This window comes from Chelonoidis abingdonii, chromosome 8, assembly GCF_003597395.2.
Source record: "Chelonoidis abingdonii isolate Lonesome George chromosome 8, CheloAbing_2.0, whole genome shotgun sequence".
Taxonomy (NCBI): Eukaryota; Metazoa; Chordata; order Testudines; family Testudinidae; genus Chelonoidis; species Chelonoidis abingdonii.
The window spans coordinates 43,453,984-43,477,760 of NC_133776.1; the positions used below are offsets into that span (position 1 = coordinate 43,453,984).

The 23,777-nt window shown below is 39.2% G+C and overlaps 1 protein-coding gene across 4 annotated transcripts in view; it reads left to right on the forward strand.

The window, feature by feature from the left end:
- The window catches only part of PIK3CB (phosphatidylinositol-4,5-bisphosphate 3-kinase catalytic subunit beta), a 225,015-nt gene that overhangs the window by 158,672 nt on the left and 42,566 nt on the right, over positions 1-23,777 (forward strand). For all 4 annotated transcript variants that reach the window (XM_032771148.1, XM_032771156.1, XM_032771139.2 and 1 more), the window contains 4 exons: positions 693-823; positions 6,234-6,287; positions 8,707-8,895; positions 22,060-22,181. In XM_032771148.1, coding sequence (XP_032627039.1) covers positions 693-823; positions 6,234-6,287; positions 8,707-8,895; positions 22,060-22,181 — 496 coding nt within the window. The remainder of the gene's footprint in view (positions 1-692; positions 824-6,233; positions 6,288-8,706; positions 8,896-22,059; positions 22,182-23,777) is intronic.

The following is a 23,777-nucleotide window of genomic DNA, read 5'->3' on the forward strand; positions in this document are numbered from 1 at the left end:
GGGGAAAGATACCATGACAATGCCTTTTTTGTCAGTAGGGAAAATGAGGTACAGAGAAGTGAATTGCTCACAGGCTTGCATTAAATAAGTGACAGAACCAGAAATAGAACATCCAGAGTTCTAAGGATATCCTTGTGCTTTCCTGACTTGTGCTGCTCTCTCCCATAAAGCCCCACATCGTAGTCACCTTCCACCTGCATGAGGAAAACTGGACAAAATGCCCTTTTGAGCTTATTAATCTTGCTCTTTAATTAGAGAAGCAATTCAGCAACACGATGCAGTCTTGTCTTCAGTGGCTTAGAACTCCTGTTAGATGTGGATCATTCCCCATTGGACAAAGTTATGGGAGCCTATCCATGGTGTTGAAACCACAGCTAGAGATTGGCATGCTACAGGGACAATTTTTACTGCTCACCTTCCATTTTCTGAAACGGTAACACGTGGAAGTGTCATAAGAGTCAAGCTGGTTCTGTAACTTGTCTTCCTTTCAATGGATGATCCTCTTGGGCATCAGACATGTTGACGTTAGGAGCAGATTGTGCCAGAGATTCATTGCAAAGTAGGAGAGAATCTGGCCCTCTATGTATAGCTATGTATATTTTTACAATCAACACAGGAAGCAGTTTCTCATAGTATTGCTGCCTTATCCAAAGACACTTTGTACTATAACATAAATTGTTTTGATATTTTAGATGAACTTGAAGAAATGTTGAATCCAATGGGAACAGTACGAACTAATCCTTACACTGAAAATGCAACGGCTTTGCACATTAAATTTCAAGAATATTCAAACCTGCCTATTTATTACCCTCCCTTTGATAAGGTAAGATATAATATACTAAATAAAGAGGAGCCATGAATGCTAGTATATAAATGGCTATCTGGTGTTTACTTTCTTCCCCTTTAACACTGGCTTTTGACTAAATCCATCCTTCCTGCCTTTTAGCTAACATATTGTAGTTACTAAAATTTGGAACATATAAGTAAACCTCTGTATTCTGGCTTCAGTGTCTTTAGAGAACATGTTGAACAGAATTTTTTTAAATTCTGCACTTCTAGTGCATGTTATTTTGAGTGTCAGAAAAAACACTGTCTGTCTTTGACAATAATATACCACTGTTGCATTTCTGTAAACCTCAGTATAAACGCATTCAGTGATATCAAACTGTACTTAACCAGGACTAAAGGATCTGACATTTCATGTTTAAGATGATATTTTATCCATTTTCTGTTTCCTTCAACAGTTAAAATCCTTTTCTGGAGAAATACACTTTTTATGTCTGTTTCTACACTGAAACACTTCTTTAGTTTGCTTTTGAAAAAAATTACCTTTAGTTGTACTGTACAGTGTCACAGATACAAATAAGAATATCTGCCTAGGGACAGGAAGTATATGTGAGTGTGTGTTCACAGTATAGCTGGTGCATCTACAGTGTAAATATTAGAATGCTAATCTATTCACAAACCAGCAAATAAAGCTGATCCCAGGTGACAATAATAATATAAGTGCAGTTTCGCAGCACTAAGCAGTTGGTACCATTTTCCTGACAGTGGTGGAAAATCTTATTACCGATTGCTGAAGAAGTTATTTCTCTTGTTTAAAAATATTTTGTCAGTTTTATTACCTTTTAATTATAATTCTTGTTCTTTTTCTGTTAATTATCTTGTATACATTCATTGCTAAAAATATTTAAAATCATATGTATTTGTGTTCCTGAGATAATTTAGAATATATACTACCTTTACTAGTTTCAGAGGGGTAGCGTGTTAGTCTGGATCTGTAAAAGCAGCAAACAATACTGTGGCACCTTATAGACTAACAGACGTTTTGGAGCGTGAGCTTTCGTGGGTGAATACCCACTTAATTGGATGGTTGCTTCCGATGAAGTGGGTATTCACCAAAGAAAGCTTATGCTCCAAAATGTCTGTTAGTCTGTAAGGTGCCACAGAATTCTTTGCTGCTTTTACCTTTACTAGTTAATATTTTTGTTTTTGTGTTCAGTTTTTCTTTTCTGCTTGTAATTATTTACAATTGAAAATTCAAATATTCAGGCATGTTCAAACATTATCATAAATGTGGTCAGAGGATTTTATTGAGTACAGTACATTATATAGTCACAGTTGTTTAGTATGATTATCTTCCCCTGTCTGTCAAACTCTTTGTTGGGGAACTTTATCCCCTTCTTCAACTGTACCTGAGCAATTCTGTACATCAAACATGGGGAAATTCTTGTGCTTTTCTGTGAAGTGATTTCACAGCTGGTAGAAGAAATGTTCACTGGAAGCACTCAGTATTGGATAACTTAGATACAAGTTCTTTTTTGGCGGTTCTTGGTTGCTCAAAACATTCTGCTGCTTTTAATTCTCTAGAGTTGAGTAATGTTTTATAACATCAATGGGAAACTGGAAGCATCAAAATATTTTGCCTCAGATATTAAGTTCCAATATTGAGAGTGAACTGAGATCAGAACTGCTGAGGATGAATTGCTGAGATCAGTATGGGATAGTAATTAATCTTCTTGGGAAGGAATAAAGCTCCCCTCTTTGGATGAAGGCCTCTTTGGACCAAAATGATGGAGACAATGGGCCACATCCTCAGCTGGCATAGATTATATTTGTAACTAACTGTTTTATACCAGCTGAGGATTTGGACCCTCAATATTTGTTTAAATTTGCACATAAGATTTAGCAAATACATAATTTGTTTTAATTGTTCCAGTTTTCAGTGTTCGTTGAGGGCATTAGACAAAATACCCTTAATTAGATGTGTGATCATGGTTTGAGAGTCTTAGATCCTGGAGATGAAACTAACTCTCTCTCTCTCTTATTTTTATAGATAGATATAGATATATAAAGATCATAGCATCAGTCCACCTGTTAGTAGAATATACAAAGAGCTTCATTATAGATGCAAATTGATACTTCACTTTAGCCATCTTCACTGAAGCAACAGCTAATTATTTAATGTTGTTAATCATGTGTCTGCTGTAAATGTTAGACTGTATTTAAGTAGAATTAATTCAGAAGTCCACTGAAACTGAGTCACAACATTAATCCAGGTTTGCCTCATCTGCTCTCTAAGATCTATTTCTGTGCTGGGAAGTCAAGCTCTCACCACTTTACTTGAGATGATTGTATCTTGTGTCTTTTATTTATTATATTGTGGTGGAGTTTATTATATTGTGGTAGAGTTGAAATTGTCCACAAATTGCATTAAAAACATGTTAAGGTTGCAAAGTCAAGTGCTCAAAAGATAGGAAATGCCAGAATTAAGAAGGTTGGCTGTGCTGCTTGAATTCAGCCCTGTTATGCATACACATTGATACAGTCTTTAATTTCATTATCGCATACTACTTTTTGCACAAGGCCCCTTCCTTATTCAGTTCACAGGATGGACAGTGCTCAATGAATGACAATCAGATATTTCTTTTATCCTCATTGTTCAAATGTGACATCATGCCTTATTTATTGCACACTGTTCAAATCTTGCTATGAGGACAAAATTATTAATTTCTTCATAGGCTCTTCTATAGCACTCATCACTGTATTATGAGTGCTTCACAAAAACTGATGGATTTCTTTTCACAACATTCCTGTGAGGTGAGGAGGTAGTATTATCCCCATTTTACAGCTGGGGACCTAAGGACAGAGAGAGAGTAAGGTCAAAAGTATGCACTAACTTTGACTGCCCAATTTTAGATGCCTAGGACCTGATTTTCAGAGCACTTAAGCATTTTATGGCACTTTACATATTCAGAGCAGAGCCCCCATTGAACATAGTAGCCATTGTGCATGCTTAGCACTTCCACAGATTACATCCCAAGTGTCCAGAAAATGGAGGGAACACAGTGGCCACCTGTGAAAGTTTTGTAGTATGTGACTGGTTGAGCATCTCATAAAGACTCAGTGGCAGAGATAGGGATAGAATCCAGTTCTCCAGGGCAGCATTCAGCAGCTTTAACCATAAGACCATGCTTTTCTCTTCCTGCAAAACCCTGCCTCCTTCACTAGATCCCTTCCAATTTCTGCAACAAAAGAGCCAGGGACCCTACAGATAAGGACTTCCTTCACTAAATGGTACTGGTTCATCCATTGCCCCCCCCCCCACTTCCACCAGCTCCTTGTACGATCTCAATCTTCCCCTTGCTTTTCCCTTTATCATACTGGCTTCCATTTCTCCCATTTTCTCCCCTCTCCCAATTCTTTGTTCCAAACTACTCTCTCTCTCTGCTGTTGCCAGCGTTTGTCTGGCTCCTGTCCTCTCTGCATTTTAATCAGAGTAGCCTTGTGACTGCCAAGAGCAACAATTATAGGTAATGTCCTGCCATTGCAGCACTAGGCCAGAGTTTGCTCAGTACAGATAAAACCTTTGGAGAAGTTAGCTGCCAAACTCTAACAAGGCTCTACTGAGATGTGCAAACTGAGATTTTATTTCCAAAGGTTTATAATTTGAGTGGGAGGTTTTCCATAGAAGCAGCAAAAGGCCCATGCCTGCCATATTTCAAGACGCACCTTCATGCTTTGGGGATGAAGAGCTTCTCAATAAAATGATAAAAATATTTTTTAACGTGGCCAAAGATGTATTTTCCTCTTAATTTCACTCTGGGAAATGACTGAACCATTTTTGCTGAAACTTTCAAAACAAAAAACTCAACGTCAGGCAGAGACCCACTGCAGAAAATTTCAACCAAAACAATTTGGAAAAGTTGCATGCAACTGAAAACAGAATCTTATAATAGAAAGCATCAAGCAGCCTTAACTATAGGCATTGCTACTGGCTCCAGCTATAATCATTGTGCAGTGGATGTTGATTATACTTTTAAAAAAAGACTATGTATTTGATTGCTGATGTAATTTTTAGATATTTTTAAACATGAAAAACATCTGGTTTGAATACACAGCTTTCTTATGCTGAATACTGTCTATGAAGGAGAACTATTAAATAACTTAGAGAGGATAAGTTACCTGCTTATAGTTATGTGTATTGTTCCACTGAGATGTGTCAACCAAAGGTTTTGTGGCTTTAAGTAAAAAAATATATATATACGTATGTTGGGCAGGACATGATCCACTATCTCCTTCCCCTGGCTCAGGGCTGCCACCTTCATGGTGCCATTTCTAGATATCTGAACTTTCAAAGTACTGTTTGTGCTTGAGTGCAGAATGGCTCAGGATATTTGTAAAGGAACAAGTGCTATTGATACAAATCCAGCCCAGGGCAGTAAAAACCAAATTTTACTGTATCAAGATTTAAAGGCCCCAGGGCTCCAGCTCCGGCTGCGGCTGGGAGCCCCGGGGCCTTTAAATCACACCCGAGCTACTGGGGTAGTGGCGGCGGGACTCCAGCGGTGATTTAAAGGGCCAGATGCATCGGCTGCTGCAGTGAGCTCTGGGCCCTTTAAATCGCTAGTCTGGGGAAGCCGATCCGGTCTGGTATGGCATACTAGCTCTTGCTGCTATGCCAGACCTGACCTGCTTACTTTCACCTCTGGGGATATGTATCTAAATCATAGAACATCTCATACAATGGATGCTACTTGACAATAATTTTGGGGGTGTTGAGCACTGAGCACAGCCACCAAAAATTGGATTGACATGGAAATTGAAGCACCCATCAGATTACTGAAGGGACAGTGTAGGGAAGCTGACATTATAGACGATGTGTTTTGTGGATAGGTAGACGGCATCCGTCTCCAAGAATGTTAACTTGCAGCTTTTCACATATTTAATTCACATGTATAATTGTAAAGATGAGGGGAAAATATTGTACTTACTTGCCCTGAAGTGGAAACAAAGAACATAGATTTATGCAAGGATGACATCTTAAGAGAACACCAGATTGCCTGAGAAATCCTTTTGCCTTAGGTGCATTCCACTAGTACTTGCATTCTTCACATGGGCAGCTGGTATGTAGCACTCCTTTGTGCATACTATATTGAGTTTTCTAGACCAGAATCTATTTTATTAAATTAGCTATCTGTATTCATAAAAAGACATTTTATGGAAGAGTAATAATACACATAAGATTGTGATGTAACATTATACATAAACACATTTATATACCACACTTACTGTATAAAGAATTAATAAATATGGGTAAATAATCAGTTCTGTAACTAAAGAGAGAACTTCTGCTGTATCGTTTCACCACTTCACCTTTATAACATTTTTCCTTCAAAATGTCGTCTAGTTCTTTATTTCAATCTTAAACTTAAACTATTATCCTTTTTCAGATACTTGAAAAGGCAGCTGAGATTGCAAAAAGCAGTGAGAATGCTGGCATGGCAGTAAGTATCCAACCTGAAAATAGCATCTTCAAAATTAGAAAATCCCAATATCCTATTGCTCTGTCACTTCATGCTTGTATTATTCTAGTAGAAAATAAATATGTGTATTCAGGTAACATTAAAACCCTCTAGGTTTTTTAGGTTGTTTGTTTGTTTGTTTTTTAAATGACCACCTACTTTTGTGGGACTTAGCATTTTCTTCAAATCAAGCATATATTCTCTGTACTGGACACTAGTCAGGCTACAGAGTGGACAAGGGATGCTGTGGCTTAATATATTTTATGGATTATACCTCATCCATGTCTGATATTTGGTTTCATACAGCATACAAATTTAGTTAGTTGTCGCAAGATAATCTGTCTGGTTGTCAGAAGCTTCCCAATAATGACCATTTTTGAGCTGGATTGATCTTTGACAACAATAAATTCCTTAATTTTTTGTATACTCATGGAGTGGAGATATTTGATCTTCTGAAGGAGGTGAACAGTTCTGGAACAGAAGTTGTACTTTTTATATGAAGTCTTTAACTAGAAATTGCTTTCTTAATACATACTCACCTAATGTTGAGGAGAAAAAATTAAAAAAAATACAGAGAACTACAATCCTGCTAGTTCTCCAGTCTGCTACTGGAAAATACCTGTTCTACTTACAGATCTACAGTAAGAACTGTATGATGTTTTAGAATACAGATGTTTGTCAACAAGTACATCAAGTGTAAATAACACTGAATAGAGCACTTTAAACATTATGCAGTGTTCTGAAACACTGAAATCTCATAACTTGTTCTGTTACAAGCAACTGAATATGTCAATGAGATTACCATTTACACAGCAGAATGTCAGCTTGACATTATTTGTAATCAAGACCTTTCATTTATTATCTTTTAGGAACATGAAAACTGCTTTCTTGAATAAAGCTTTCAGTTACAAAATCACTTTATTTTCAAGACTTTCTCATTTACTGTATATTTTGACATAAGAACGAAGTACATACTTTTCTTAACTCACGAAACAAACATTTCAATTACAGCAGCTATTTTAAGTCTATTCTGTTAAACAATTTATTCTTAAATGATATTTTTGCTTGAAGATATTTACTTAAAACTTTTTAGCACATTGCAAGGCTCAGGCACTCATCCTGTCTGATAAGAGCTAAATTTGAAAGTAGTAATGTATGTAGCATTTGAATTATTTTGTCAACTAGGAACTCTCTACAGAATGTTACTATGAAGTGAAACTGTTTGATACATAAACAATATTGTCTTCAATTTGGCCTATTACTTTAACTGAACTTTTACAAGGAAAGAAAAAGGTTTTCATACAAAAAGAATACCACTTTAAAAAAATATCTGAATCCGCTCTAATTTCCCAAGATCCAAGGAAGTTTCCATACTAATTGCTCAAGTTTTCAGGTTGCTTCAGAACTTCATACACAGTGAAAATAGATTATCAACGTCTCTGCATAGAGTCCATCTTTGTCTAGAAGCAGGAGCATCTATTACATTTAATTATGTGTCTATATGGCTTTCAAATTATATTGGTCAGCTTTCCTTCCTTGCAGTTTGCATAGTAAGGATGGATCCTCTGACCACCGTGTCTTTTAAATGAAGATTCGTTCTTAGTAAACCTAATTTTGAAAAGTAATGTTAATTTCCAAGTTCTAGTAATCAAAGTTATGTTAACTTTTAACCTGTTATAATAATTGACATAGGATAGTTAAGCACTGGAACAAGTCACTTAGGGAGGTTATGGAGTCCCTGTCATTAGAGGATTAGAACAGGTTAGAAAAACACCTCTCAGGAATGGTCTGTGTATACTTAATTCTGCCTCAGTGCTGCCAGAGAGTAGATAACTTCTAAAGGTCCCCTCCTGCCCTACATTTCTTTTGATTCTGTGTTAAAATGAGAATTGTGAGAATAAAACAAATTTGTATTAGAGAACATAATGTGTGTTAGTATTTACATACAAAACCAGTCTTTTTTTGTTATAGTTGGAAGTGCATCCTTAACATTTGATTTTAATTTGACTTTTACCCTTTCACTGCCATGACAGTATTTAGCTGACAAATAAATGGGAAAAGTACTTGCTGTCAAAACAAGAATTCCCCAATTTAAATGGGAAAACAGCAATATCGCCATCTACTGTTATTTATGCGGAAGTATAATAACTTTTTTCAAATAATTTTGTAAATTGAATTTAGATTCTGCTGTATAAATATGTTCTACCATCACCAGAAATTTGAGGTCTGAAGTAAAAGCCTGATAATCATCCCACTGTGATCTAAGAAATGAATCCATTTCACTACTGTTTTCCCAATATAGCTTTATCATAAACTATTAGAGCAAGCTAGTCAGTCTACGTCCAGTATAACATAAATTTGGTGATTCTTTAACTTACTTTGCTAACTTTAATTGACCTAGGGTCGTGGTGGCAAAAAGTTCTATATTGAACTAAAAGAAATCATGGAAAGGGACCCCTTGACTCAGCTATGCGAAAATGAAATGGATCTTATATGGACTTTGCGGTATGACTGTCGTGAGAATTTCCCACAATCACTACCAAAACTGCTGCTGTCTATAAAATGGAACAAACTTGAAGATGTTGCTCAGGTAAGGCAAATGGCAAAGGCAATGTAAAAATATGGCAGGCAAATCATGAGTAAAATTTTTCTTGTACACAGAAACATTGAAGTGTTGTGCTAAACTTTGGTTTATAAAAATAGGCATTTAGGCCATTGATTTCAGCGTAGGTTGGGAGCCTAAATACTTTGTGGACCTGGGCCATAGCTCTTTTGCTTTCAAAGAACCTATGTCTCGAGCCAGATTTTAATACTAATTTAAAAGTTAAACATGAAAAATCAGTTCCCAAGCACTTTTTTCTCAAAAAACTTCAGGCAGATAGTGTGCTTGAATCCCCTCTGAATTGACAAAGCTTTCAAATTATTTCTAAGAGGATGTCTCCATAATCCACCACCAACTGGAAAGGAGAGTGGTAGACAAGCCCAAAGACGCAAAAGAGAAATAAGATTGACTCAGTTAAATTGTTTTATTCCCCTCCATAGTTTCTTTAGTTCTCTCCATGTCCCTGTTTTAGGCCGTGATCCTAAAAACATACGTCTGGTCAACTTTGAGCATGTCCCTAAGCATTTCCAGGATCAGGGCCTTGATTAAAACTGCAAGTCCAAAAACTTAGATTCAGATTGACTGTACTTTTTCAGATGGTGAAACCTTTGGAATGTTGTGGAAAAACTGATGGGTCAAACCAGCTAATATATAGTTATTGAAGAAAACAATTTTCAATTAAATATCTTGCTACAAAGTATAGCGTCACTCACTTCAGTGAGACTACTTGCTTGAGTAAGCTATTCCTAAAGCTGCTATAGAGATAATTAAGGGCTTCAAGTTTTGATGTTAATATCAAACTAAGATTGCATTTTGCCAGATTGAAACTAAAATGAGAATGATGCAATGTATCAGATATTTAGGTATACGAGTCTGTTTTAATACTGTAATTCATATGTCTACATTTTTCATATCATCCCAAATAGAATCCTAGTCCTGTAATGCTTGTTGAAAATTGGTTGAAATGTGTGTGATAGCTTTAGAATGACTCTCCTCAATTTGCATAGCAATGCACAACTGGATTCATAACTAAAAAACTGTACTTGGTCAGTGTTTAATATTAGTGGAGCATATAATTGTCCTGAATTCAGTTGCTATATCCTCTGAGTTATTGAAATGAACTGATACTTGTGGAATTCTGGTTTCTGAATGAAATATTTATTTTTCTAAGGTGATTATAATGTGAGATCCTTCTCTGTTATGGAAATATCTAGTAATAGCTAGATAGCTGTAGGCCATTTAAATTTTTAAGTTGTAGAACAATGTTGTTTGTAACTTTGTATAGGAAAAGTATATGGATTTCATAGTTGTCATAATATTTCTGTTTCTCAGACTGATTTAAGTATAAATGTAGCAAAAATAATGGATTTCTATTTTTTTTTTTTTTGGAATTTTGCCTAGACCTTCTGTGTACTAAAAAAAAAAAGCTTACAATTGCAGTGGGCAAGGCAAAACTATACAGACCCAGACAGCCTTAACAGATCCAACACACTAACAGAGAACCAGATGCTTGTTGCAGTATGTCTGCTTGCTTTAATTTAAAATTTACTGTTACTGGAGCCATGCATTGAATGGCATTTGTGATTTTAGAGACCATCACGCTAAGATTGTATCTGTCATCTGTGGATATAATTGGCAGTATTAACTTACCATACTAATAATTTGAAAGAGACACTATTTACCTTTTAAATGTTTGTGCTAAAAATCAACTGTTTTATGGAGCATAATGATCACAGTATAAACATGTGTTCTAAATAGTATCTGAATCGAACCTGGTACTCCTCCACTTACTAACTATAAAACTTGTAACCTTTTTTAGGAGACTGGGAAACCCATTCATCCACTATGTGGAAACCCCCTTTCCCCCACCACCATCACCAGCTTCTGTCGACTTTACTCATCATGCGGCCCTTTTGATTGGACAGTCCAGTTAAAATGTTTCTCCAGGGTCTAGGTAGCAAAGAGCCTAAGGAGAACATATGCACTATTCCTGAAGATCTATTTTCTTCCATTATATCCTTCTTTCCAACATGCCTTAAGTTACTCTTGAAGCTATTAAAGTAATTTGATTTTCACCCTCTAAACTTGCAGTTAAATGGTTTACAACAGTGAACTCGAGACTAGTCATATGCATTACCCACTCATTCTTCACCCTCTTGCATTCTTTTGTACACATGAATTCTCTCACATTGTTTATTCATTCCAATATGCTCTTGCACATCTACTCTTCACTTAAGCTTTTGATTTGTTTTTATTTAGTATGTTAAGAATATTTTAAAGTGGTATATATTTACCCATAAAGATGAAAATGTAAGGAAGGGGCTTTGGGATATGCTCACCACAGGTCAATGACTAAACACTTGTAGGAAATGAATTGACAGGTCCACATTACTTAGAATAGGTTTTTTATTTGGAAATAAAGATCAGAGAAAAATAGATTAAATGACATTATGGCACTTCATTTTAAAAATATTTTAAAATAAAATGCCTAAGATAATATAGATAACGTGTATTTTTGCCATTTATCATGTATCTTAATGTGCACTTTCTGGAAGGGATGTGGTATTTCTTTTTGCTAATATAGAGAAGGGGATGATTTGGCAATTGAGTAATGTATTTGGCAACATTAGTGACCTATATTTGTGAAGAAGACAAAATTCTTCTTCAGGTGCTTGCTCATGTCCATTTCGTTCTAGGTGTGCGCATGCCCACATGCACAGTCATTGGAGATTTAGCCTTAGCGGTATCTATAGGTCCATCGGTGGTGCCCCTTTGAGTGCCATGCTTATACATTGGTAAATCAGGTGCTACCAACCCTATGACCTCTCAGTTCCTTCTTACCTCCCACAATGGTTAGTTGGAGCGCCTTCCTTGCATAGCAAGGGCTAGCGGTTTTCTCTTTTCTGACTTTGAGCCTTAGGGTCTTGTAAATAGTGGTTTATAGTAGTCAGTGTTAAGTAGGTGTTAAGTGTAGTTAGGAGTCAGAAGGTAAGAGTGCCAGTGGGGACTTTGCCCTAGGTGGGGCATGCCCTGGTCTCCGAGGTTTAAGCCCTATGTAGACTGTAACAGGCCTATGCCTGTAAGTGACCCCCACAGCAGCTGCCTCCGGCATAGAAAGGCAATTCAACCCTCCGCCAAGACTCCACCAGTGCGAATGGGCACCTGATGCCGCATCAGCGTCTACGGCGCTGCCTTGGCAGCATGGCCAGTGGCCAGCACAGTGGCCTTATTGGAGTGCATGGGACATGCTGGTGATGATGATGCCCCTTTCACACCACTCATCTGCCGCTGCCTTGGAGCAACAGCTGGCGGCACCAGGCTCCGTGCATGAGACCCGCTCAGAGGTCCGGCTAGAGGAAACAGAACCAACCCCAAAAATCCTCTACCCCATGAGGGATGATGACCCAGAGCCTACCCCAGCGGTACAGTCATTGTTCTCGTCCATGGATGAGGCGGTCATGGGACTCACAAGGGGCCAGCCGGCTGGACGATTTTAAGGAACACCAGGCCCTGCTTCGACGGTGACCAAGAACTTGGGCCTAGAGGTGGAGGGGATGGCGGAGGGGATGGCAGAGCAAGCTGACACCTTGTTCAATATCTTCTCAGCCTCTACCCCGGCACATGTTGCACTACCAGTGCATGACGGGGTCCTGAAAATTGTCAAGGCCCTCTGGCAAACCCCATCGTCCATCCCTCCCACCTCCAAAAGGGCCAAAAAGAAGTACTTTGTCCCGCCCACCTCCAGGTTCGCTGGTTGTCTCCGTGGCCAATGAGAAGGACAAGTAGGGGCAAACCAGTTGAACTCCCAAAAATAAAGAGACCGAAAGACTGGATCTTTTGAAGAGAAAAATTTATTCAACAGACAGCCTGCAATTCCAGGTGGTGAACCATCAGGCCTTCTTAGGCAGGTACAATTTTAACTTATGGGACTCTCTCCGTAAGTTCAAGGAGTCCCTCCGTCAGGGTCTGGTCCAAGAATTCAGAACCCTGATGGAGGAGGGCACTGAGGTGCTTTCTCCAGATGGCATGGGACACGGTGGCTAGGGTGGTCATGGCAGCGGTGGTCATGAGGCACAGCTCCTGGCTTCAGACTACCAGCCTGTCCCAAGAGATGCAGACCTCTATCCAGGACCTCCCATTCAATGGGAACAGTCTCTTTTCAGTGTAGACTGATGTGAGGTTGCATGGGTTAAAAAGTTCATCTTGGTGCAATGAGGCTGGTCCTGGCAGAAGTCAGTAGACTTGGAGACCTCTTGGACTATGACCAGGGAGACGGGCTGGCTCCCCTGACGCTCGCTCAGCTCATGGAATTCTCCAGACCTCATATTTCCCAGCGTATACTTTAGGAGGTGAGGGCTGCTTTACTGCCCACTGCTCGGGCATATCTTGACTGGGTCCTGTGGGAGGGTGCCCCCAGCCCACCCTACACCCCGGGCCCTCCGGACCTTCTCATCAGGCCCCTGCCCTGTGTCCCCACCTGACCATCCCACCCCTTCACTGTGAGCTGGCTGCACAACTTGCAGTCAGTCTGTTTCCGAACTGTGCCGAGGAAACATCTGTACATGCTCAACACCCTTCATGTCCTCACCCTTGGATTCCACCCCAACATGAGTGGGGGACCTCCTACCACCTCTGGAGGGTGAGGAACCCCGGTGGGCCAGCCTATATCCCACTGTGGTCCCGAAGCCCACTGTGTATATTAGTTGGCGGCTCCTTCGTAGAGCCATGAGCACAAGCATGTTCTTGGTGCAGTTCACCCCTGTCCCAGACACCTCCTTTTTCTGCAGCGTGAGGGAGACCTGGCACATGTGTATCTGGAGTGTGCCAGGTTGCACCCCCTCTTCCATCTCCTCTTAGATATCCTGTTACACTTTTGGCTGCACTTTTCCCCTCACCTCCTTATCTATGCACTCCCTATCCGTGTCCCCACAAAGTCACAGGACCTCTTTGTCAACCTCCTTCTAACACTGGCCAAATTGGCCATCTACACCAGAGAGAGGAGGTTGGCTGATGGGGTTTCCTGCGACTGCAGGGCCTATTTCTGATCCTCTGTCCACTCACACATCCTGGCAGAGTTCCTCTGGGCAATGTCTGCTGACTCCCTTGATACCTTCAGTGAGCAGTGGGCGAAGTCCAGAGTTCTCTGCTCAGTGTCCCTATCAGGTTCCCTTCATTTAGCCCTGTGACCTCACTCCTGTCCCTGTTATAGCTTTAGTTGTCCCCCGTACTTAATTGAGATCCCGGACCTTGTGGATCCTCCCCTTAGGCTGGGGGAGGTCCTTTCTGCCCACCCACTTCCCAGATCCCAACAGGACCAGTAATGTATTGGCAGATCACCTCAACAGGACTTGCTCATCTCTTCATGAGTGGTTGCTCCATCTGGAGGCGGTCAGCATAATTTCCCAGAGGTGAGGGACTCCGAGCAGAACTGGTGTTCTGTTTGATCCGGGGGATGGACAGGGCTTCCTAGTCAGACGTCTTTCTCATTCCTTGGTGAGGGGCAGTGATGTATGCCTTTTGGCCAGTGCTGATGATTCATAGGGTCCTTCTCAAGATCAAGCAAGACAGGACGAGAATTATCCTAATAGCCCCTGCGTGGCCTCACCAGCACTGGTTCGGCACCGTTGCTGAGTCTTTCAGTAGCCACCCCACTGCATCTGGCCAGATCTGCTGTCACAGAACCACGGCAGCCTTTTGGTGGTGCTGCACTTGATGGCTTGACTACTGCATGGCTAAGCCGGACCAACAGGCATGCTCGTCCCTTGTTCAGCAGGTCTTGCTGGGTAACAGGAAACCCTCCACCAGAGGGACTTACTTGTCCAAATGGAAAAAGTTCATATGCTGGGCCTCAGAATGGCGTATTCGGGCTGAGCAGGTCCCACTGCAGGAGACCCTGGATTATCTGCTGCACTTCAAACTCCAAGGTTTGTCCCTGTCATTGATCAAGGTCCAACTGGCTGCTATCTCAGCTTTCCATCCACTGTTCCAAGGCAGGTCAATCTTCAGTGGCCTTCTACATAGATAGAATAAAGCTGTTCCGTAAGTCAACACAGTTCTTCTTTGTGGTGACAGACAGAATGAAAGGTCACCCAGTGTCTGCTCAGAGGATTTCATCCTGGATCACAGCCTGCATCTGCTACTGCTGTGAGCTGGCGAAGGGGCCTCCGCCAGCGCTCCTGACAGCACACTCGACTAGGGAACAAGTGTTGTCAGCACCCTTCCTGGCACAAGTACCAGTCCAAGAGATCTGTAGGGTTGCTACCTGGTCGTCTGTCCACACATTCACGTCTCATTATGCGCTTACCCAGCAAGCTCAAGATGATGCTGGCTTTGGCAGAGCAGTGCTGCAAGCTGCAAGACCAGGAACTCCGGGCCCACCTCCATGGATACTGCTTGTGAGTCACCTAGAATGGAATTGATATGAGCAAGCACTTGAAGAAGAAAAATGGTTACCTATGTTTCGTAACTGTTCTTCGAGATGCGTTACTCATGTCCATTCCATTCCATTACCTGCCCTCCTATCCCTCCATCAGAGTTCCTGGCAAGACGGAACTGAGAGGGCATAGGACTGGCGGCGCCGGATATACTGATGTCTGAGTGCAACACTCAAGAGGGTGCCACAGCTGGTCCTACAGATACCATTAAGGCAAAAATCTGTGACAACTGCACATGTGGGTGCATGTACACCTAGAATGGAATGAGTGTGAGCAACACATCTCGAAGAACAACAGTTACAAAAGGTAGGTAACCGTTTTTTCTATTCTAAAATGTTTAAGATGTTGTTTCCTGCAAGCATTCATCCGCATGAATAGTTTCATTTAATTCAGTGGGAGTTCTCATGTGCCTAAAGTTACTCACTGGGCAAGTGTTTGCAGAAGCAGGGGCATACTTGGCTGTGAAACATGTATATTTTTTGTTATTATCCTGTTATGTATTTATATTAAGAATAAGAAATAAAGAACAGATTCTGTCCTCCATGCCAGTCTTAAATCAGGCTTGGCTCAGTGGAGTCCCCTGGAGTGGGAGGAAGGAATCCTCGATGCCATACTCTGTGGCTGCAGTAGCATCCACAACACTTGAAGCACACTTCCATGAAGAGAAATGGCTCTGAAATCCACAGAGCTGTGTGTCTGCTAGTATTTCTCTCACTCCCGTGCTTTCCTTTTATGCTGGATCAGTGATAAATAGCTGAGCTTCTTGGCGTGCAGAAGTCAAGGGCTTCCCTGCATGTAGTCCCAGAATCCTGCCACCCTATCCTCAATGCGGCAGAATCATATTGATCTGCTTTGGATAGGGCCTCTCAGTGTTGGAAAAGTGGGAGACTTAGCCCTGTGACAGTGGCTAAAAGAGTTTTTTATAAATTATAAAGCACATTTGGCCCATAAAAGAATGTTGTGTGGCGTTCATGAATGTTTGTTACATGTTTGTACAGACCTTGTGCACTGCCCCAGACATGTAGTAGGGACCTTGCACTGAATGGAAAAATAGAAAAATAATTATTAAAAATCTCTCTTCAGGATAATATAACTTCAATTTGGATTGAAAATGAAACAGTTGTTTGAACAAGACCTTTATTCGATTAAGTTGTAATAGATCCCATACAGGGGAACTATGCAAGGTCTCAGGCGTCACATAAGATATTCATTAAAGGTTTGTCACATTTATGTGGTATACAGGACCTTGTGTGGTCCCTCTGCACTCAGATCAGTTTCACTCAAACTGCATACACACTCTTTCTATTGGTATGCATACTTCCACCTTTTCATGTTCTCTGTATGTATAAATATCTCCTGTCTGTATGTTCCATCTATGCATCCGAAGAAGTGAGCTGTAGCTCACAAAAGCTTATGCTGAAATAAATTTGTTAGTCTCTAAGGTGCCACAAGTACTCCTGTTCTTTTTGCATACACAATGTATTTTAAGAAGGCTTCTTTACCTAAAGAGCGATTTGTGCATATAAAAGCAGCAGAGAATCCTGTGGCACCTTATAGACTAACGGTTAGTCTATAAGTGCCACAGGATTCTCTGCTGCTTTTACAGATTCGGACTAACACGGCTACCCCTCTGATACTTGTGCATATAAGACTTCCAGAGCTATACACAGTAAATGTATTTGTACAAAATAAAGATAAGAGGTAATTGTAGGTTACAAATACTTGCGATACTGCAAATACTAATACCCCACACGGTCTCTTTGTGAAGCACATTTTAAAAAAACACTGAAGCATTTTGGATGAACATCTGAATTTCCAATTTGTTGATTGATATTAAAAGGACATTGTCAAATTTAGTCTCCTGAACTGAGTTTTAGAAAATAATTCAAATAAAAAAGGAGAAGTAATGCATCCCAAAATGTATTGAGCTTATTTAATTTCACAGTTGTAGTTTAGTAATATTGGTTATAATAATTAATGTGTTAATAAATATACTGTAGTTTATTTTACAAAAGTAATAAAGTATTACTTATGATTCCTCATTACTGGCCTATATTATTAAATCTGTTAAAGGGGAGGGACTGCCACTTTTGTATGAATTGCAAAAATGAGAGGTTCTACCGTACCTCAAAAGTTATGTCTTATAGTAGTTAATGTTCGCCAGTTTTAAAATAAATGTTATGTTATGGCCAAGGACCATCACAACAGCATCAACTAATTCCTGCTGTGTAAAATACAGTAATTTCTTGGCATTAGATGTTTCAGTAATGTCTTTTACTGGCAACAGACATTGCACTGAATCTGACATGTGGTGCGAAGAAGATTTTTAACAGCAGTTGTCACTAAATGTGATCAAAACTATTTTTCTGGGTGTTTTTAAATTTTGCTATTTGCATTCAGAATCTAGTCTCAAGAAATTGTATAATATTGTTAACAGCAGAACATCTTACTGTAATAAATTATTTTAGATGTTCTGAAAATAACAAATAAAAAACTGTACACCAACAGCAACTCTCAGAAAATAATGTAATTTAATTTTACTATTTCTTTTACATACAACATTCTTGTAATTGTTACAGCAGAACGGTCATCCAAAATGAATTTGTCCAAGTAATTGCCCTTATTGTTGCTGAGGTGCCTCGTGAATACCAAAGGCTCTTACCTTGGCCCAGCAGTAAGATGGGAGAACTTGGTTAAGTGAGGGATTTGTAGAGAATATGTGTGGAAAGCAGACCCCAGATCTTATTAAACAGATCATCCAAGTTAACCCATCCACTCTCAGTAGGATGTTACCCTCTGGGAGGAGATTAAAAAAAAAAAAAAAAAAAGACAACTCAATTGGGTATTTTGAAATGTCAAACAATTTTAAATAAAAACATAGTTTTTAATTCAACCATATTGCTTAATGTGGTAAAGAAGTCTCACTTGGAAAGAATTCTTGGTGCATATATATTCACTGACTAGTGAAAAGCAAGAGTTTCAAACCTATATAAAGACCAATCAGATTTCAGGTGTCATTCAAGCCTTTTTTGTATCTCTTCTAGAACCTTAGCAGCACTCAGAGTTGAGAATCCTCACATCTTGGTGTAATGCTCCTGGTATTGTCTTCATGTATGTGAGATTCTAAGGCATGTCTACAATGTAGCAGGGGGGTGTGATTCCCAACAAGAGGTAGATAGACTCTCTCTGGCGGGAGTTGAGCTAGTGTGCCAGTGTGGATGTTGCGGAATGGCCGGTGGCTCAGGCTAGCTGCCCAAGTCCAAGCCTGCTCAACTCCCTGGGTCTGAGCTTGGTCTGGTAGCATGAGCCACTGCCAGTTCTACAACCTCCACACAGCTATTTTAGTGCTATCTCAAGCTGAGCTAGCACGAGTCTGTCTACCCGCACTAGGAATCACACCTCCCAGCTGTAGTGTGAATATAGCCTTTCTGTCACAGGAATGAGTGCTTAATCTCATTTAGTTTTCATGCACTGATTTGTTTTGTATTTTTGAACATGGTTGATATTGAAAAGAGCACATTTAAATAAAAATACAGTACTCTAGATGTAAGGATTCTTAAATGTTTGGAAAACTTCCAAATAAACTTCCCCATTGTCCTAATAGTTCTGCAGATGTGTTTTTTGAAAATGTATTTAAGAAAGGAAAAATTATCCAGATGTGACTAGTACATCTGATGTCCTTTGACCTTCACATTTTGATCAGCAGATGCTCACCTGGGACATTGAGCTAGTTGGCCTACACTTCCCTCCTCATGTAGATTCAGAAGAGGAATGTAAACAAGAGCAGGCTGTATTTTTGGAATTTTCTTGGCTCTTTCACAAGTCATCTAGCTCTTGCTTCCTCTAAGGTCACATCAGTTAACATTTCCTGCTTTAATACCCATTGTCTTTAATTTTAACAATTTAATGCAATCATAGTCTAAGTTGTAGGAAATAAATATTTTAAATGATTGCTTAAGCTAAGATTTGAGTAGTATAGGGCTATAATTTTCAAACTTAGTTGCTTAAAATTGAGCACCTAAAACCATATTTATACATTTTAATAAGTGTCCTGATTTTCAGAGGTACCATTGAGATCAACATTCAACCATGACACATCAGCATCTGGGATTTTTATCTGCTTTAACATGTAGGTCTCTGTGTTTTTGATTGTTCAGCACCTGCACTGGTGCTCTGGCATATTTGTTTTGGTGTTTAAGTGATGATGTGCCTTTGTTGTCAGTGCTTCAGTATCTGTGTTTGTTGGTGCTCAACACTTGCTTTGGTGTGTCAGCATCACTATATTTTTAGAGTTCCAGCACAAGTGGTTGTGGTACTTCAGCTCCTATGTCATGCTGCTCCCTGACGGAGGGAAATAGTATGACTGGATATTCCCATCTCTGGGCTGAATATCTTGTACTACAGGTAGTTTGAATATATATTTCCGTGGCAAAACAGTACTTATATTCCAGAAAATTTTTGTACTATCTTTCAATCATTCTGAAACCTACAAATATCAATTCTTCTCATCAGTCTGTATTACTGAAAATAACCTCACTGACTGAAACGTTGATTTTTTTTTTTCCCCTCAAGGATTGTAACATGGGCATTTGAGCTAATTTTTTTTTTAATTGATGTGCATCCCTGGCAACCCTGTCAATGAGATTACACAGGATATAAATCAGCATGGAATGTGGCCACTTAAATTTTAAATGATGGCCTTGGATAGTAATTAACATTACAAAATAAGCGCACATTTGGCATATTTGAGTGAAACCGTTCAGCTCTGATCTGACATGCAGTGGAAAGTGGAAATCTCACTTTGTGGATAAACGGATTCACTAATCAGAGCAAGAACATGTAAATTATTTTCATCATTCAGCATTTACTGAATAAGTGGTCCTTTTCATTGTGAAATATTTGTATTCTCCTACTAACAGGAAGGGTTTTTTAGTATAGATGCTGCTTACTACTAAAGAAAAGTAAATAAAATAAAATAAAATAAATAAAAAAAATGTAATGTTGATGTCCCATTTAGATCCCCGCTGAGTTGCTGATTTAATACTGACAAGGCATACTGTCTCACTACTTCATGGATATATGTATTAGAGAAGGTATTTTCAGGGAGCAGATTAATTTTAAAAGTGCTTATATTTTAATTTAATAAAAGCAAAACAGTGTTCTGATAATATGATCACTTCTTTTTAGAGACTTTTATAGATCTATTTCCTCAATTATTCTAATATGTGCTCTAGTGTTTCTTGTACTAACGGATCTTTATTTATATATAGTGGGCTAGATCTACCATAAGGGATTAAAATAACAAGGGCAGTAAAACTTCACTAATTTTACTAATCGTTCATAGTGTTATAGGTGATTGTGAGCTAGAAGTGGATCAACTTTTGTTGTTTTAATAAATATTTCATATTTTCAAATTATAGAAATGCATGCCCCTTAACCAGTTTGAGAAATAATGCTTCTGTTTGCAGGCATGTAGCAGTTTACATCAATTCTGTAGCTGTAGCATGAATTAGGGAAGGAGGATAGTCTTGTGGTTAAGGCAGCTGGAATCAACTCCCAGTGATGTCACAGGCTTCTTATGTGACTTTGGGCAAGTCGATTAATCCGTCTGTTCCTCAGCTTTAATAGAGATCTATATTCCTTTTCTCCCACTGATATTTGTGCAGCAGTGACAGTTTTTACTGAGTATATATATAGTGTCTAGTACAGAGGGGTCCTGGTCCCACATTTGGGACCTTTAGACACTACTATGAAGTTTATAATGATGAAGTGTATATATTTTTAACAAAAGTAGCCCTCAGGAAAATTGTGCACCTTACTAGATAACTACTTTAAACTTGTAGGGTCAGATCCCGGGAATACAGCTAAAATGTACAGAACCGAAGTCAAGGGGTATCTTTTGAGTTGGGTTAAAGCTTTTATTTGTACTGCCCTAATCTTTGTGGTAGTGTGTATATTTTTTCTTTCTTGTGGTCTGTTAGACGGAATGCTACTCTGATCATTTTAGGGGATGAAAATCTAACTCAGCATCCAGACCATGCCCTCTTTTCATTAACCACATTCTGTAGCTTTAGGTCTATGGGCTATAGCTCCCTTTCCCACTATGCTGGTAGCAGGGAGTGTGTATGGAATTTGAGTACCCAGGTCATCTGCACACCATTACAGGATCATCCTTCACTGTGGTTTTCTTCCCTGGGTCACTTATACTCGCAGCCAAAGTGACATTAGTACAGAGCAGTCAGATTATATCCAAAGATGTGCTGCATAATTTGAATGGGCCAAAATGTATAATCTGAAAAGCCTTTTTTGTTCATCCACTGCACCCCAAAAAAAAACCACTTAATTTTTCACAAAACGTTTTTCTTTTTCTTCATCAAAATTTTCATGTTTTCAAGAAATTTTCCACAAAACTTTACAAAAATTTTTACTGAAATCATTTGGAACATTTATCTTATTTTTAGTTATCTGATTTTTTTGTTTTTTAAAACCACTGTTTACCTACTGAAAACCAGGTTTTCAGAAAACAAAACTCCACCAAAAGAACTGCAGAAGCACAGCTGAAAAATGGGAAATTTTTCAAAAAGTTTTTCTGGGTTTTGAACCAGCTAGCCCCATAATCTTCTTCCAAATAATTATCATCAGGAAAATCTGTCCATCTAATTTCTCAGCTATTTATTGAACAGGTGACTGACTGTGGATGATATTGTTTTTAAAACAGCTTCAGGCTCTTCTTCAAATATGGTCAAAATTGCCTCCTAGAGAAGCATTAGAGTTGCTGGATTTCAATTATCCGGACCAGTATGTGAGAGAGTATGCAGTGGGCTGTTTAAAGCAAATGAGGTAAGTAATGGTAATTGTTCTGCTGTAAAAGTATTATAGGGGGAGGGGTGGAGAGGGAATTGCCTTCTACTTTTTTACAAGAGAAGAAGGGACTCAGACTCAAAAATGTCTAAGAACACATTCTTTCCCACACAAGGATCCCCAAGTAAAATAATACATACAAACAATTAAATAAACTCTTTTAGAATGGCCCAATTATAGTCTAGTCTGTCAGCCCATTAACACCTCAATATACTGCCATTCTGGGAACAAGGTTCATGTCCTTCCCTTCCAAGAAGAGGCTGGCAGTGTCCTCATCCCAAAAAAAGGAAATGTCTTTCCTCCCCACTTAGGGCATCTACATTTACTGGGGATCCACACTGCGGAGATCGATGCACCAGGGGTCGATGTAACAGGTTTAGTAAAGACCTGCTAAATTTACCACAGTGCTCTCTCCCATTGACTCAGTACTCCACCAGAATGAGAAGAGTAAGGGAAGTCAACGGGAGAGCGTCTCCTGACAGTGCAGCGTGGTATAGACACCACAGTAAGTCGACCTAAGCTACGTCAACTCCAGCTACATTATTCGCGTAGTTAAAGTTGCGTAACTTAGGTCAACTTACCCCCGTAGTGTAGACAAGGCCTTAGTTAATGGGAGAATCACTATAATATGAGGCCTTTGATGATGGGAAGAAGTACATGGATAGTGAAATACTGTGAGGATCACAAACCAGCTACTCTGTGTCTGAAAATAGTGGCCCAATTACTCACTATACCATTTAATAAAAAGCTAAGATTTGATAGAGTTGTTAATTTCAGTTTCTTCTCAGAGGTAGTTTCTCTTGCGTGCAGTTCTTCCTTTATAGTGTGCATTTCTGCTGCTGTAAAAATTTTGCTCCACAATAAGTTGAACTTTATCATTTCCAGAATTACTACATTTCTCCTGTCCTTGACTCTTGAACTTTGTATGTGATGAACAGCTTATTATTGTCAAGGCTAGGTTATTGACAAAATATTTTGACTTCTTTCAAATGTAAACAAGTAATTGCTCTGTTAACCCTGTCTCACCTAATAATGCTAAATTGGTTATCTGGAATGATTATTCTTAGTAATGTCTTCAAAGCAGAATTCCCTTCAACAGGATATAAGAACTCAGTTTCAGACTTTTTTTATATGCCTGATGAAATACCTCAAATAAAAACGTAAAGAAAATGTAATCTAAATGGTAGTTAATAATAGAACGGATGGAAGGGACCTTAAGAGGTCATCTTGTCAATCAACCCCATGCTGAAGCAGAACCAAGTGTATCTAGACCATCCCTGACAAGTGTTTGTCTACCTATTCTTAAAAGCCTCCAATGATGGGGGTTCCACAACCTTTTTTAGTAACCTATTTTAGTTAGAAAGTTTTTCCTAATGTCTAACCTAAATCTCCCTTGCTGCCAATTAACCTGATTGCTTCTTGTCCTACCTTCAGTGAATGTGAACAACAACTGATCACCATCCTCTTTATAACAACCCTTTACATATTTGAAGACTGTTAGGACGTCACCTCTTAATTGTCTTTTTTTGAAGGCTAAACATACCAGACAGCAGAAAAATACTTGTATTCTAGGCT